The sequence below is a fragment of the Sinohyriopsis cumingii genome, chromosome 6 (assembly GCF_028554795.1).
Source record: "Sinohyriopsis cumingii isolate HCF-2022 chromosome 6, ASM2855479v2, whole genome shotgun sequence".
Taxonomy (NCBI): domain Eukaryota; kingdom Metazoa; phylum Mollusca; class Bivalvia; order Unionida; family Unionidae; genus Sinohyriopsis; species Sinohyriopsis cumingii.
Genome location: NC_142966.1, coordinates 143,529,361 through 143,546,592, shown reverse-complemented (window position 1 = coordinate 143,546,592; position 17,232 = coordinate 143,529,361). Strand labels below are relative to the sequence as shown.

General features: G+C 35.4%; 1 protein-coding gene across 3 annotated transcripts in view; it reads left to right on the top strand.

The window, feature by feature from the left end:
* LOC149798166 (transient receptor potential cation channel subfamily M member-like 2) overlaps positions 1-17,232 on the top strand; it is a 211,945-nt gene that overhangs the window by 32,562 nt on the left and 162,151 nt on the right. For all 3 annotated transcript variants that reach the window (XM_089963276.1, XM_089963273.1, XM_089963274.1), the window contains exons 3-4: positions 6,712-6,956; positions 8,681-8,863. In XM_089963276.1, coding sequence (XP_089819402.1) covers positions 6,712-6,956; positions 8,681-8,863 — 428 coding nt within the window. The remainder of the gene's footprint in view (positions 1-6,711; positions 6,957-8,680; positions 8,864-17,232) is intronic.

Below are 17,232 nucleotides of genomic sequence, written 5' to 3'. Positions count from 1 at the left end.
GTGTGGCAAATATAACTGTTTTGTAAGAAAAATAAGTATAATATTTTGAATTATTTCATGTAAAATGAAAGCATGCTATTAGTAGCATTTAATATGTAGCAAGGTTACTTGGGAATTCCCGTACATTCCTTACTGATGGAAACTACCAAAATACTGTACACTGAATAAGTAACGTGATACATAACACCAAAAAAAATTACCATGTTATACTGGTAATACCATATTGTTCATCTATTTCCAACACAATTTGATCATATTTGCACCTTGCTGATCTCTTTGACACGTTAACCCCTAGCGACGAGTTAACGTGGCATTGGGTAGTAGCATACTGCTGAGCTCTGTTGTGTCAAGGTCATGTATGATACACTAAAGTGGGTGGTATTATTGAAAGGTAGACAGATGTAGCTCTACAATGATACCAAATACATGTAATCTGGAATTTCTAGTTGCACTACAAAATACAGATGGAAAAACCTCATTTGTTTTACCCGATTCTTTGAACCTTTGCAAAAAGTAGGATAAGATGTGCATTTGGAATAAAGAGTAGTCTCGATACAAAAATAATGGCTCCTTTTAGCAAAAAAAAAATAAAACTAAAAAACTTAACTTTTACCCTTCTGCTCATGTGCGAGCCAAATAGCCAATGAAAAACGATATTTCTAACACAACTAGGCAGTATGTTATTGAAGATCACCTGGGATTTGGTATTTTCGGATTTATTTAGAAATAGCTTTCAGAATGTCTTTCCTACTCAAATTTCAGGTGAAAACAACAAAAACCTCCAGGGGTTAATGTGTTAAGTAGTTTTGAGTTGCAGACCTGTCTTCCACTTTCCTAAGCCATGATGGAATCAATCTTGTATTTTATGGTCTTTAACTAAAAACCCCTATGAATCATTGAGTGAAACTTCCTTTCATTACCTCCTCACACTCAAGATTTTACTGGCCTTGTTGATTGTGAGATTCATGCATTATCTGTTAATAGGGCTGTCTCCAGTTTAATAGAAATTTTGAATCAGGACTTTTAGCAAAAAATTAGTTACCTTCAAAAACTCCATTACCTATAGAGATTCTCAGTCTCATTTGAATCTTTGCTGTGGATGATCAAGATAATCTTTTATGCCCAATTGTGGCACTGCATTTCTACCTAAATGCCTCCAAAGGGAAAAGAAGGGGGTAGCAAACGTCATTTGCTCCCTCTTTAGGGCTCCGTTGATATTTTGGCTTCCACTATTTCACAGTAGATTATCACAATAATCAGAAGAGCCCATCAGCCCTTTACTGATTGCTGCTTTGGATGCGGGAGGTTGCAGGTTCAAACCCCAGGTGAGTCATACTAAAGACTTATAAAAAATGGTGCTAAGAGCTGCCTCGCTAGGCGCTCAGCATTAAGAGGTTTGTGTTAGGACTGGTCAGCCTGGTGTCAGGATAATGTGACTGGGTGGGACATCATGCTTCATGTCTGCGGCATGATGCCCAAGTGCTAAACATCGCTATAAACTGCCACACTGCAGACATCATAGTGATATGAGAAAAAGAACTGTTAAAGCTACATTAAAAATCCATATCACACACATACACTTTACTGATTGAGGCCTCATCTTTATGAAACTTGAATCCCATGCACTTTGAGCCATCACTTCCTCATGGGGTTATCTTAATCATTCTTCCTTTGAGGACATCATGAAGGCAGCATTTTTTAAATTCTATACTACCTTTTTTCTCCTTGTACCACATTTAATTAGCACAAGTGCAGTCATTCTTTTGGTTTCCACTGGAAACAGATAGTTGTGGCACAATATGTGACCCAGAGTGACAGTAACAGTCAGTACAGTAGATCTCTCCCAATGATGGTTAGTACATTCTATTTTTTATGTTTTTTATCAGTTAACACATCATCCTGTTCACCTAACTGACACATTCAGTTATGCAATAGTGATGGGTAAGTATTGCTCCTTTTAAAATAAAGTTTTTGGTGGAGTAAAACTAATTTTAATTCTGTAATACTTACTTGTTTCTATTGCCGAATGCTCTTCTCCCACCCCACTCTGATTTCCCAGCATATTTACCATCTTTGAAAAAGATGACTGCATACAAGGTGCATGAGACGATAGTGTCCTATTGACAATTCTCCACTCTCTGGGAGGATGTATTCACATCAAACGGATGTAGTTTTTTTACACAAAAAAGTAACCTGTATGTAATAGCAACAGGTAAGTACTGGTAATGCATAATAAGAATTAATTTGACTCCACAAGAAACTTCATTTTTAGCATCATCATTGCACATATCTTTATTAATTAATATGGTATATTGTGTATTTTAATAGCATATTTGTCGTATTTCTTATCCTGATTTTCAAACGTATGCCTTCTGTGATGTAACATATATGTACATGTGCTTTTATAATTTTCCTGCTAGTCTGGTGGGTGGGCCCTGCATAGATTAAAGATAACTCCATAGTTGTTTGTCTCACATGTTTGTCTCACATGTCTGGCATGTGTGATTAATAACCCAAGTGTACATATATGTTAAATAGGGACCTCTGGGTTATGGTTCCCAGGGTCTTTCCCATTCTCTCTCCTCTCCCCCCACCCCCCAACTTATTATCCTGCTCAAAGTATAGGAGCTGTTGATACCCTACCCTAGGGACCATGTCCTTAGGTCAATACTTGGAAATTATTGAGGTTCCTTCACAATGACCATACATGTATTTATACTAATTAGGCATGAAAAGACAGATTTACACATGTGACTAACATTAGTCACAGCATCTATCCTTACCCTCAAGGAACTAAAGCCCCAAGTCACAACTTGGAAGCTTTTGAGATCAATACCATATAACCATTTACATAGTACATATATGTACAAATATGTTTGGCATTCAAAGACAGGACAGTAAAATTCATAAATTGTAAACAGTTTGGTGGCCCAGATCATAGCTGACATTTAATAGAGCGTGTTTAATCTATCCAGAAATTGTTCAACTCTACTTATTTTTATTAGTAATGATTTATGAACCAAAACATTTCAGTTTTCATACTACCATTGTATTTATTGCACTTCACTCAGATTGCCTCAGCATGAAATAACCTTATGTGTTTTGCTGCTGTAGGACCAAACAAAATCCAAACTTATTTATTATCAGCTTTATTGTTGTAGTTTTTGTTTCAAACAACTGTTATCTAACAAAACCTTGCCTGGTAATTGGAATCATCCCTTCTAAATGAGAGGTAATCTGTAAAACAGGTCTGTGAATGGGTTGACTAAAAGATCATGGACATTGTATTTAATTGGAAAGTGAGGTATGGAGTATTTTTATTATTATTCGGAAAGTGAGGTATGGAATTTTCTTTTTAAATTTGGAAAGTGATATTTGGAGTATTTTCACAATTAGTTTTCCTCTTTTCGTTAAATTCTTCATAGTTCAGTGAATTCCTGTTAGAAATACAGTTGTTTATTTTGTGAACATCATGATACCAGACTAGATCCTAATCACCAAGACTTGAATCGTGTTTGTCTGGATCATTCAGATTGCTTAAAGACTAAGAATAGTTATGGCTGCATTCAGTTATATAGCTCCTTTTGAGGGAGTGTTCTTCCATTGATACGGTACAGTCGTTTCTTGCTTGCCCAGAATCTGGAACTTGAACTGATTGCATAGTATAGATTGATTTGATTGAATGTACCATCATGTTCTTAGAGAAGGAGCATTACATTAACAACTGTGTTTTTTATTTGGTTGGTTGGTTTTTAATGGCACTTTTAAAATTGATTGGTTATATTATTGTGCTGAGGAAATGTAAGCTAAGTGCCATTAGGACACACAAAGGCATCATACACTGGCAACTTAAATGGTTAAAATTAAATTGTGTTGCACAATGTGAAAATTTCTTATTGGTTTTTGGTCAGTTTGTTTGCATAAAATGTGCAAATATGTTACTTTGTGATGGTACATGTATATCATGTTATGTACACGTATTAATGAATTTTATGTACATGTATGCGAAGAAACTCTGAAAACAAATCTTTCATTTTTGAAGAATTTCAATAATGCTTGTACTTTTAGGTTCCAGACAACTCAATCATGTTACATTGATATTTTAGAATGAATACATTCATCCTCATTTGGCTTCTCATGGGTTGGTTGTTCTTCCCAGGTTCTTCCTCCACCATTAATACTGGCCGCCATGCATAGCCTATTGTGTGCTGAAAAATGCTGTTAAACCCCACAACAACAACAACAAAAATCATCCTCAGTTGACTTGGTCATTTTATAACGGATTCATCGATGTGTTGCTGATATCTTGAAAATCAACATCTGAATGGATAGTCCTATTGACATGGGTTCTCACCAGAAGACTTCTTATGATGTCTGGTTGGTCTTAAGTGAAAATGGTTCTGCTTGGGCATCCATTATGGTTACCAGAGTTGCCATTTTGAAAACATTGTTAATGCTACTTCTTTTGAATTGATGGTCATATCAACATGGGGGGGGGGGTCAGCAAAAGTCTTATGATGTAGAGTTGGTCCAAAATGAAAGTGGCTGTGGTCTGGCTTCCAATATAATTTCCATGGCAGCCATCTGGAAATGTTATTATTGCTACTTGTAATAAATAGAAAGTCAGATGTGCATGGAGTTATCACCAGAATACTTCTTACGATGTCTGGTAGGTCTTACATGAAAAAGTTCAGCATGGACATCCACTAGGACAAAAACAGCCTTCTTGAAAATCTTGGTTTTGCTACTCCATCTGATTGGCTGGTCATGTCAGCAGTTTTTGTTAAAATGCTCTTTCTGATGTCTATTTGTTACAAGTGAAAATGGTACTGATCTGACATCCAGTATGGCCACCACAGCAGCCATTGTGAACATTTTGTTATTTCTACTCCTAAACAGAAACACTGGGTATTCACCAGAAGGTTAATTATGTTGATAATAAATGAAAATGGTGTAGATATGACAGTCAGTATGGCCACTATGGCAGCTGTCTTGAAACAATGATATTGCTATTCCACCTAAATGGAAATTTGGGTTATTACGAAAAGTCATGTCATTGTGTCCAGTTTGCCTTAGATGAAATAGTGCTGATCTTACATCCTGTATTGCTGTCACATTGGCTTATTTGACAGTCTTATTGCTCTAGAATATCAGAGATGGTTTCAGCGATTAGCAGTTAATAATAAAAATGGTTTTATCATAAATTTCTGGACAGATCTGTTGGCAATTAGAGCATCAGTCCTTTTAAGGAACTCTTGTTATGTACAGATAGTGATCATATATGAATTTTTGGTGCCACTGTTTGCCAGATCCCATGAATATCTTGATGCTCTGACCATTGGGGCACAGGCTTCTACAACCCCCTCCCAAAAATGTGAATTTTCAGGTTTTAGTATGACTAAAAATTATATCAGATTTAATGAGGAAACAAAGTTTTTGCTACAATTATATACCTGTTGAATATTTTTTCGATTTAGACAGGTGATATCTGAAGGCAAGTTCAGCTCTCAAACTTGGTTCATGACAAATGCATGCACTTTGCACCAATAGTATTATTACTATTATTATTATTAGTATCTTTCTTATTTTGTATTTATTATGATTATTAGCAGTTGTATGTTATCAAGGTACATGTATTTAGTGTAGCTATTTAGCCAGTCTGATTAAAATCAGATCTCCACTGTCCTGGGTGAAGATCTGACAGTGACCACTTAGGAGTCATGTTCTGGTTACCTTTGAGTTAGCCAATGGAGATGCAGCTTACAGAAATCTGAAAGTGAAATTGATACACACGCACTGATGCTCTTCCTCTGTACTGCTCAGTCTCTCAGATATAATACTGCATCTGATTATCTGACAAAATTAGTGATTATGGTAATAATAAAAGTCACCAGAACATGACCCCTAAGTGGTCACTGTTAGATCTTCACGTAGGACAATAGAGGTTTGATTTTAACCAGATTAGCTATTTAGCACAAACAAAAATAAGAAACTAACAAAATAAAAAATTCTGCACAAGATTGCTTTATTCTCACTATAATCCCACATGCTAAAGTTTTGACCAGTTTTAGCATTTTCTAAAAATTTACCTATGAGTCTGAAAGATAAGACTGACATTTTTGTTACGTCAACTTAAGTAATTAGGCATGAAAACAGGTGTTTAAACTTATAAAAATTGATACACTAAGCAGCTGCTCAAACTCCACAGAGACCAAAATTCAGTTGGCTTTTATGAGAGATGATTAGGGAACGAAATTAAGCTTCCTGCAGCTTGCAATTAGTATAATATACCTTTATATATACCATGCCTTGCTTATCAAACAAAAGTTTAATTTGCACACTTTGACCAGTCACTGCTGATATGCTTCAGTGACTATGGAGTGAGGGTGAATCCACTGTTTAGTTAATTGTTAAGAAATTCATGTAACAAACTGGAAGACAAGATGAAACCACTGCTTCATTAAGAAATGCCAGGCTCATCTCTGCAGAAGGCATGATGAAATCACTTTTTGGTTAAGAAACAAGTGGCTGCTGACTGCAGAAGACAGGTGATCTTATATGAAATTTGCTTGGGTGAAATTAGAATGGCTGTTGTGACCATGTGACCACAGAACTACAGTGACCATTAGGACAGGTTTGGCTTTATTACTTCATTTAGACAAAATAAAATTTTCCAGTTCTTGTTGATGATTTTCTTTTGTTGCTTTTCAGACATTCCACTTGTTTCAAGCCCAAATGCCTTTGAATCAGAAGATAAACCAACGGTCATTGGAGCACCACCTGATTTTGGGACGAAGCTGGAGTACATACATGAAGTAGATGAAGCTCAGCGTACAGTACAGTCACTTGGTGGCATCTCCATCGATACCCAGGACAGTGCCCGATATGACACGGCTCCATTCACGTGTGGGAATATCCAGTTTGTTTCAGAAACTTATGGAATAATGGGTGTGGAGGTCAGTATTATATGACAGTATGGATTAATTGCCAGTTTGCTTGAACCACATGGGCTATTTTACCCAGTCAGTCCATGTATGTGAAGTCAAACCTGTCAAAACAGTCACCTTTCCATGGTCATCTGGTTGCATTGTCCATTCTGTCAGAGTCAGTCCTCATTTATTTAACTGTCATATACAAGTTATCAATCAATAGTGAAATTAGTGTTTCGTAATGATGTACAAAAAAAAACAATGATCAGTGATTATTTAAATTATGGGAGATTTAATTTATAGGATGAATTAAAGTGAGCAGGATAAAGTAACCTTGTATGGAACATAAATTTGGGAGACATGAGCACATATACATATTTTATGGTTTTGTTGAATATTGCACATAATACAATCTTGATAATGTAATAATGATAATAATAATAATAATAATAATTATAATTATAATAACAAAATACAATAATAATAATAACGATAAAGATTTTTGGTGCATGGTATTTGTTTTAAAACCAATATTGAAAGGTGATCCTCACCTGTACAAAGACCAGTTGCCTTTTTGCTTGAGTGGCTGCTATTGACAGATTTGACTGTAGATGTTATGTTTCCAACATTTGCTGGAATCTGCAGCATTCTGCACCTGGTTTTGACCAATATCCAGCACTCTGTAAGGGAGACAAACATTTTATGCTTTTTCACAAAATATGTTATTTGAGACAACTATTAAAATACATAATTATGATGTGCTGACTTTGTCATAAATAGATAAACTTGATGTCAGTCACATTACCACTCTTTACTTGTCTTGAAATTTTGGTTCCTTTTTATAAAAATATGTTTACTGTACAGTTTATATCTATATCCTTTAAAGGAGACCATTATTAATTAACTTCTTTTTTTTGAGACTTGAATTTTGCTGAATCTCCCACATTTTCAGATAAGATCTCCAGCATTTTGCATCCGAGTCTATGTTCTGTCTAACTGTTGAAGGACATGTTTTGACATTCAAAACAGGCAATTATTACAATAAGAACCAGTAAAACTGATATGGATTGGTTTCTGACCACTCAATCTATGTTCTTAATTGATTTGGAACATATATTGTCATTTCCTTATAGTGCAGATAGATTCAGATTATACTGTATTAATTAAATGATCAGGTCAAACATGTACATAATGTTTATTTCCATCCCTCCATCCATACATTCATCCATTCATCCAACCATACATCTTTTCTTGCCAGGCTGATATTTGGAAGTGGTTTTTGTAGATACACACTGGCTGTGAGTAAAAGACTGTTCAAGACTAAAATACCTGCTGATTTGTTAAAATATATTGTTCATTTCTTTATGAACTTGCATGCCAATATTTCCTACATGTATGTAAATCGAAAAATTATTTAATGATTGTTGCATAATCACCATGATGCATGCAGAGCTTCAGTACCTTCAAGATACCTGTTATAATTTAAAATATTAATTTTAAAAAAATTAAATTTCAGACTTAAATCTTGCAAAACCCCAAGGTCTATTCTAAAGTTTACTTTCACATTTATATGGGTCTTGTAAACATTCCCTCTAAAAACTCCAAATGACACATGGAGTTCTGAATTATAAACTTTAAACATATAAATACAAGGACCAAATTTTTTTTAACCTAGATTTGTTTCTGTCTCATGGGGATTTGTAACTTTTTTTTCTGGTGCAGAATGCAAATAGTACATGTCATTTTTTCAGCCAAAGAGGCACTATGTTGTTGTTCCTGCTGACACGGTACCTGAGCGAATTACCTCGTTTATGTCAACTTATTGGCAAATGCGTAGTCCAAAGATTGTCCTGTCAGTCATCTCTGACATCAAACACTTCAAGCCATGGAAGAACCAGAAGCTTAGAGATGATTTCCAGAAAGGCTTCATCAAGGTATGCAAATGTACTCTGTTGATTTTTAATATTTTTAACAGATTATGGATTGTCCACTCAAGCTAATCTGAAATTCAGTATAGCAGCCACATTAAAATCTTTCTTTTTTATTGCAAAACTCCTGCTGCACAGAAAGTGATATTGACATGGGGTTGTCACTTAAAGATGTCTTATGGTGTCCAGTTGGTCTTAAATGAACACAATGCTGGACTCTCATCCAATATGGCCATCACACAGTGCTCAGCTTGAAAATATTATCACTAATCCTGCTGAATGGATGGTAGATTCAGCATGAGGTTTTCACTAAAAGATTTCTTATGACTTCTGTTTGGTCATAAGTAAAAATGGTGACAATCTGACATACAGTATGGCCACCACAGAAGCCATCTAGAAAATCTTTTCATGGCTACTTCTGAACAGAAGGTCATATTGATGTGGGGTTTTCACCATAAGACTTCTTATTATGTCTAGCTGGTCCTGAATAACAAAGGTGCTTATCTGGGACTAACATGGCTGCTTAAAAATCTTGTTATCAGTACTATCATTATGGGATTTTCACTAAAAGACTTATAATGTTTTGTTGATCTTAATTTAAAATAGTGCTGATCTGATATCCATTATGTGGCCATCATGAAAATTGTGCTGTAGCTATTCTTAAAGGGAAAGTCTTGACATGGGGGTTTTCGTGAGAGGAGTTGTTATGGCAACCATGAAAATGGTGCCAAACATGCTTCCAGTATAACTACCATGATGGCTGCTATGTAAAACTTATTGTCACTACTCCTTCTGGATGAGCATCATTAAGAAACAGGTGGTTTTGACCCAAAGACTGCTAATGATATATATTTTGTCCAGAATGAAAATGATGCCAGTATTACATCCAGTATGTCCACCACAGCAGCTGATTTGAAAATCTTGATATTACTGAAGAATATCAGAGACAGTTTCAACACTCGGCAGTTAAAAGGAAGAAATGATCTTAACTTGGATACATGGACATTCTTTGTGCCTAGTAGAGTGTCATTCTCATTTTTTCAAAATGCATCTTCCACATTTTTCTATAAAAACTCAAGTTTATTATATGCAAAATTGAGATGTGAAAGATGCTTTGTAACTTGTAATGGGCAAAACCAATTTCTTATCTGTAAATTAAGAAAATTACATTATTAGAGTATGACATTTTTCTATTATGTGCTGCAGTTTTGTCCATTTCAGAATTTGTATATGGACAAAACTTCGACATAAAAGATTTGATATTGCTCTTTAAAAAGCTGCTAGGCTGTTCTTCTTGTATTTTCAAAAAAAAGGTAATTAATTGTGCAATTAATCTGCTATTATTTGTGCTTTTCTTATTTTCTTATTGCATCCAGTTTGGTTTTATGAAGAACATAAATGAACCAAAAGCTTTGCAGAAATTTAATAGATTGAATATCAAATGAGACAAGATTACAGTAATCAAAAATAATTGTTATAGTCTCTCTCAAAACAGATTAATAATACATGTACCTAATTCAAGAAAATCAAATTAGTGTTGTATCATTGCTAGGTTCTATGACTCAGTATTACTAATTGACTCTGGGTCAGTATTGAACTTAATTATCCAGAGAAATAATGGCAAGTACTTGTTATTTTTTCCATTGATTATTATGGGAAGTACTGGCAGTTTTAAGAATAATCAATGGTGAAATGCTAGAGTATTTAATATTTTTACAAATCAATATTTTTTCTTTGTTAGAGATCCATGCAGACACTAAATATTAATAGGTTAGAGTGCATTGTTTCTGTCACTAAGTTTAAATATCTATTTCTTTGTGAGTATCATTATCTAGAAAAGTGGGGAAAGAAAAACCTTTCAAGATTTTACATAGGTTTAAGATCATAGACTCCTTATCAAATAGATACAGAAAAAGTATATTTGTCATAGACTTCTTATCAAATAGATACAGAAAAGGTATATTTGTCATAGACTTCTTATTAAATAGATACAGAAAATGGTATATTTGTCATAGACTTCTTATTAAATAGATACAGAAAAGGTATAATTGTCATGGACTAATTATTAAATAGATACAGAAAGGTATAATTGTCATAGAATCCTTATCAAATAGATATAGAAGAGGTATATTTGTCATAGGCTTCTTATTAAAGAGATACAGAAAAGGTATAATTGTCATAGACTTCTTATTAAATAGATAAGAAAAGGTATATTTGTCACAGACTTCTTATTAAATAGATACAGAAAAGGTATATTTGTCATAGGCTTCTTATTAAATAGATACAGAAAAGGTATATTTGTCATAGGCTTCTTATTAAAGAGATACAGAAAAGGTATATTTGTCATAGGCTTCTTATTAAAGAGATACAGAAAAGGTATAATTGTCATAGGCTTCTTATTAAAGAGATACAGAAAAGGTATAATTGTCATAGACTTCTTATTAAATAGATACAGAAAAGGTATAATTGTCATAGACTCCTTATCAAATAGATACAGAAAAGGTATATTTGTCATAGGCTTCTTATTAAAGAGATACAGAAAAGGTATAATTGTCATATGCTTCTTATTAAAGAGATACAGAAAAGGTATAATTGTCATAGACTTATTAAATTGATACAGAAAAAGGTATATTTGTCATAGACTTCTTATTAAATAGATACAGAAAAAGGTATATTTGTCACAGACTTCTTATTAAATAGAAACAGAAAAGGGTATATTTGTGATAGACTTATTAAATAGATACAGAAAAGGATATATTTGTCACAGACTTCTTATTAAATAGATACAGAAAAGGTATATTTGTCACAGGCTTCTTATTAAATAGATACAGAAAAGGTATAATTGTCATAGACTTCTTATTAAATAGATACAGAAAAGGTATATTTGTCACAGACTTCTTATTAAATAGATACAGAAAATGGTATATTTGTCATAGACTTCTTATTAAATAGATACAGAAAAGGGTATATTTGTCATAGACTTCTTATTAAATAGATACAGTAAAGGTATATTTGTCACAGACTTCTTATTAAATAGATACAGAAAAGGTATATTTGTTATAGACTTCTTATTAAATAGATACAGAAAAGGTATATTTGTCATAGATTTCTTATTAAATAGATACAGAACAGGGTATATTGGTCATAGACACCTTATCAAATAGATACAGGAAAGGGTGGGGGCCCCGAGTGGCCAAGTGGTCTAAAGCGCTCACAGTTACAGATCACTGCCATCTCACCTGTCTGCATAGGTTTGAGTCTCAGATTCGGCCAATGTGGGTATGTGAGAAAGCTTTCCAGTAGCTTAGCTTCTCATGGGTCAGTGGTTCTTTCCGGGGTTTTCCTGGGTTCTTCCTTTACCATTTATACTGGCCGCCATATAAAGCATATCTTGTGCTGAAAAATGGTGTTAAACCCTACAACAACAACAACAACAGGAAAGGGTGTATTGGTCATAGACTCCTTATCATATAGATACAGAAAAGGATATATTAGACATAGACTTTGTATCAGATAGATACAGAAAAGGATATATTAGTCATAGACTCTGTATCAGATAGATACAGAAAAAGGTATATTAGTCATACACTCTGTATCAGATAGATACAGAAAAAGGTATATTAGTCATACACTCTGTATCAGATAGATACAGAAAAGGGTATATTTGTCATACACTCTGTATCAGAGAGATACAGAAAAGGGTATATTTGTCATAGACTCTGTATCAAGTAGATACAGAAAAGGATATATTTGTCATAGATTCCTCATGATATAGATACAGAAAATGATATATTAGTCATAGACTCCTTATCAGATAGATACAGGAAAGGGTATATTGTATCTTGTTGGTGTGTACACATGGGTGAGGTCGGATAGGTATGTTGGACTAGAGTCCGACATTGAAATGTAGCACAGAGAACAAATGTTGTGTTTGATTCTGGATCGAATGGATAGCCAGTGTAGGGTACAGAGCAGCGGGGAGGTGTGCTCTGATCGTGGTACTCTAAGTATGATCCGAGCAGCTGTGTTTTGAACTTTTTGAAGTTTCTGGAGCAGATATTGAGATGAACCAGACAGAATTGAGTTACAATAGTCCAGTCTTGAAAGTACTAATGAACATACAAGTGTTTTAATGGCATCAACTGAAAGATATTTGCAAATTGAGCTGATGTGTCTCAGCTCAAGATATGCAGCCTTGCATATGTTCATGACATGTTGGTGCAATGTGAGAGTACTGTCCAGAGTAACACCTAGGTTTCGTACTGATTGTGTGAATTTAATGTTGGTGTTGCTGATATTTATTGTTTGTGGTAAAGGATTTGAATGAGAAAGTCTTTGTGTTGTGATCAGAATGGTCTCAGTTTTATCATCATTCATCTGCAGCTTGTTACATGTCATCCATGATTTCACATCAGAAATGCACCTCTCTACACCTTGGATGGTAGCATCAACTTCATTTGGGTGGCTAGATTTATATATTTGGGTGTCATCAGCGTACAATTGGTGAGACACTGGATGATGATCTATGACACTTGAGAGTGACTGAGTGTATATAATGAAGAGAACAGGTCCAAGAACAGACCCCTGTGGAGCACCACAACATAGATCAACTGGGCTGGAGTGTATTCCATTTGCAGATACAATTTGTGTCCTGTTGACCAAGTAGGACTTGAACCACAGTATGGCTGTATCATGAATGCCAAATACATGCTGGAGACAGTGAAGTAATATATCATGGTCTATTGTGTCAAATGCTGCAGACAAATCAAGGAGGATGAGGACTGTAATCTTTCTGCTATCCAACGCAGAGAGAATGTCATTAACTACTTTTAGAAGAGTCGTTTCAGTACTGTGGCAAGGGTGATATGCAGATTGTACATTGCTAAAAAGACTGTTTGAATTTAGATGAGATACAAGCTGGGATAGAACAACCTTTTCTAAGATTTTTGATATGAATGGGAGATTAGAAACTGAGTGGTAGTTCTTTAAATCATTATGGTCTGGTGATGGTTTCTTCAGCAGAGGCTTTACAATGGCAGTTTTGAAAAATGGTGGGAACTCCCCGGATGAGAGAGAGGTATTAATAACATAAATTAGTGAAGGCAATACTGGATCTAAGAACTCAAGCAGCAGTGATGTTGGAATTGGATCAAGTTCACATGACTTTGGTGCACCCTTCATCATGATTGTACGTACGAAATCCATAGAGACAGGTTCAAATGCTGCTAATGGTTGCTGCTCAAATTCTGTATACCAACTGTATGGTGACGACGAGTCATTTGAAATTGTGGTGTCAAGCTTATCTCTAATGGTTTGTACTTTGTCACGGAAGAAATTTGCAAACGTGTCCGGAAGGTCGACTGGAAAGAAGGTAGTTGGAAGTGGTGTAGATTTGTTCCTTGACATTAGCTTGTTAGTAATCTCGAAGAGCTCTTTGCAGCTGGAACTTTCCATGATCTTAGTAGTATAGTGGGCTGATTTCACTGCATGGACTATATTTGTGACATTCTTCTTAGTGGCTTCTTAGATTTGCTTATGAATAGTGAGTCTGGTGGAAAGCCAGAGCCTCTCAGCTTTACGGCAGTCTCTTTTAGCAGCGCAAAGCTGGTCCCTAACACTGCTATACTATGGAGAACACTTTTGAATTGATACTCTGCACTTGGTAGCTGTGGCGTGTTTGTCAAGCAATGAATGCAGGCAGTTATCTAGTTGTTCTGCGGTAGGAGGTAAGCAAGTTGTTAAGTTAGCTTGGATGTCATGCATTAGTTTGGTTCTATTTATCATATGGAGATTTCTCTTAGTAGCAGATAAAAGTGGAGGGTTAGGGACTGATACGTCAAGATGGCATATAATGCAGAGGTGATCTGATGCAAGGTCATAGGGTACCAGGGAGGACTGTAGAATGTTATCATCAGGTCTGTGAAGAATCCAGTCTAAAATGTGACCATGTTTATGGGTGGGTTGGTTAACTGATTGAGGTTGAAAACATTAATGGAATCTATGAGTTTTGATGTATTTGGGTTTCTGGGACAGTCAAAGTGAAAGTTGAAATCTCCAAAAATAATCAGGTTGCCATCTATCGAATTTCCATAGTCCAGGAGATTTGGAAACTGCTCCAAATAAAGAGAGTCAGCCAATTTATTTTTTCTACTAGGAGGAGGGCGGTATAGGCAGAAAAAATGGACTGACCTTTGCTCCAGTGTGGGTGTGGTTTGGACTAGTTCAAACGATGTGTGGTCGAAATTGAAAGTTGTGGTGTGGTTAAGACGTTTTATCATGGAGTTCTTTGTGAGGACAGCAATTCCACTTCCGCGAGAATTATGGGGGAACAACTTGATGGAGTAACCAGTGATTGTTAGATCCACACACTTGGGCTCATTGCCTGATGTTTTTAGCCATGTTTCTGTCAGGAAAAAGATGTCAATATTCTGGTCATTGATAAAATTAACTATTTCTGTGCGCTTTTCCGGTGGTCCTACTGAATGGGCATTGACTAATGCAATATGCAGAGGTATCTCTTGGATAGTTGACACAAAGGTTGATGAATTAATAGGGATTTGAATTAAGTTATCTAAATTAACGCTTGAACTTTTTTTAAATTGTTGAGCTGAAGTAAGGGAGATAACTGGAATTCTTCTTCCTGTTCTACGCTGGCCAGCTTTGAAATGTTTCTTTTTTTGCTTCTGTTTACATTTACTTATACATCCAATCTCTTCCATTTAAATATACATCCAATCTACATGTACATCCAATCTCTTCCATTTACATGTACATCCAATCTCTTCCATTTACATGTACATCCAACCTCTTCCATTTACATGTGCATCCAGTCTCTTCCATTTACATATACATCTGGGACCCTGAGTGGCCAAGTGGTCTAAAACGCTCTCCGTTATGGATCACTGCCATCTCACCTCTGTCTGCGTAGGTTCAAGTCTCGGATTCAGCCAATGTGGGTATGTGAGAAAGCTTTCCAGTAGCTTCTCGAGGGTCGGTGTTTCTTTCCAGGGATTTTCCGGGTTCTTCCTCTACCGTTTATACTGGCTGCCATGTGTAGCCTATCTTGTGCTGAAAAATAGCGTTAAACCCTACAACAGCAACAACAACAACAACATATACATCTCATCTCTTCCATTTACATGTACATCCAATCTCATGCATTTACATGTACATCCAATCTCTTCCATTTACATATACATCCAATCTCTTCCACATAAATATCCGTCCAGTCTTTTCCATTTACATATACATCCACAGTCTCTTTCATTTACGTATCCATCCAATCTCTTCCATTTACATATATATCCCATCGCTTCTATTTAAATATACATCCCATCTCTTCCATTTAAATATACATCCAATCTTTTCCATTTACATATATATCTGATCTCTTCCATTTACATGTACATCTCATCACTTCCAGAGTTTATAGTGAAAAGTGATGTCATATTGATGATGTCATAATGTCATGTATATATCATTCAAGAAATTTGGTAAGCATTGATTTTACTACAGCATGCCACCCTAATGTAAATACTAGTATGTTTATATACTAACATTTATTCTTAGCTAAGCCTTGTTAGATTAAACAAATCAATGCCAGCCCTAAATTAAAATTTGCAGTGTGCAGGTCTGAAGGGGTCTAATCAATTGATTTCACGCTGTTTTCTCTCAAGATTACTAATTGGTATTTTCAAAATCAAATCAAATAAAAGGAATGGAAAAAAAGTTTAAAGGCAAGTAAATCTTGTGTAGGAGCAAGCACCCATAGTCATGTATCAGCCAACTCGTATCAGTTGACCACTCAAACACTGTTATCAATATTATTGTGTAAGTAACAAGTAAACTACCTAACCGCTCCAGTCGCCTAGTGGTTAGAGCATCCTCCTCGGATGCGGGAGGTCGTGGGTTCTGTACCCAGCCAAGTCATACCAAAGACTTACAAAAATGGTGCTAACAGCTGCCTTGCTAGGTGCTCAGCTTTAAGAGGTTAGTGTTAGGACTGGTTGGCCTGGTGTCAGGATAATGTGACTGGGTGGGACATCATGCTACATGTCTGCGGCATGATGCCTCAGTGCTAGACATCACTATAAACTGCCACATTGCAGACATCGTAGCAATATGACTGAAAACATTGTTAAAGCTACGTTAAAAATCAAAATCACACGCACTCACAGTAAACTACCTTTAAATTATCCTAGTCACTCACAGATTACCCATTTTTGTGTGTGAAACAAATGTCTCATCTTTTGGAACAAATGGAATCTTGTTTTATTGTGTAAAATGTAATGACATAATACAGTGTTGCAGATACACAATGAGGCATTCATATGTGATTTATTGAAACCACTTGGAGTTGTGTTTTTCATGATATT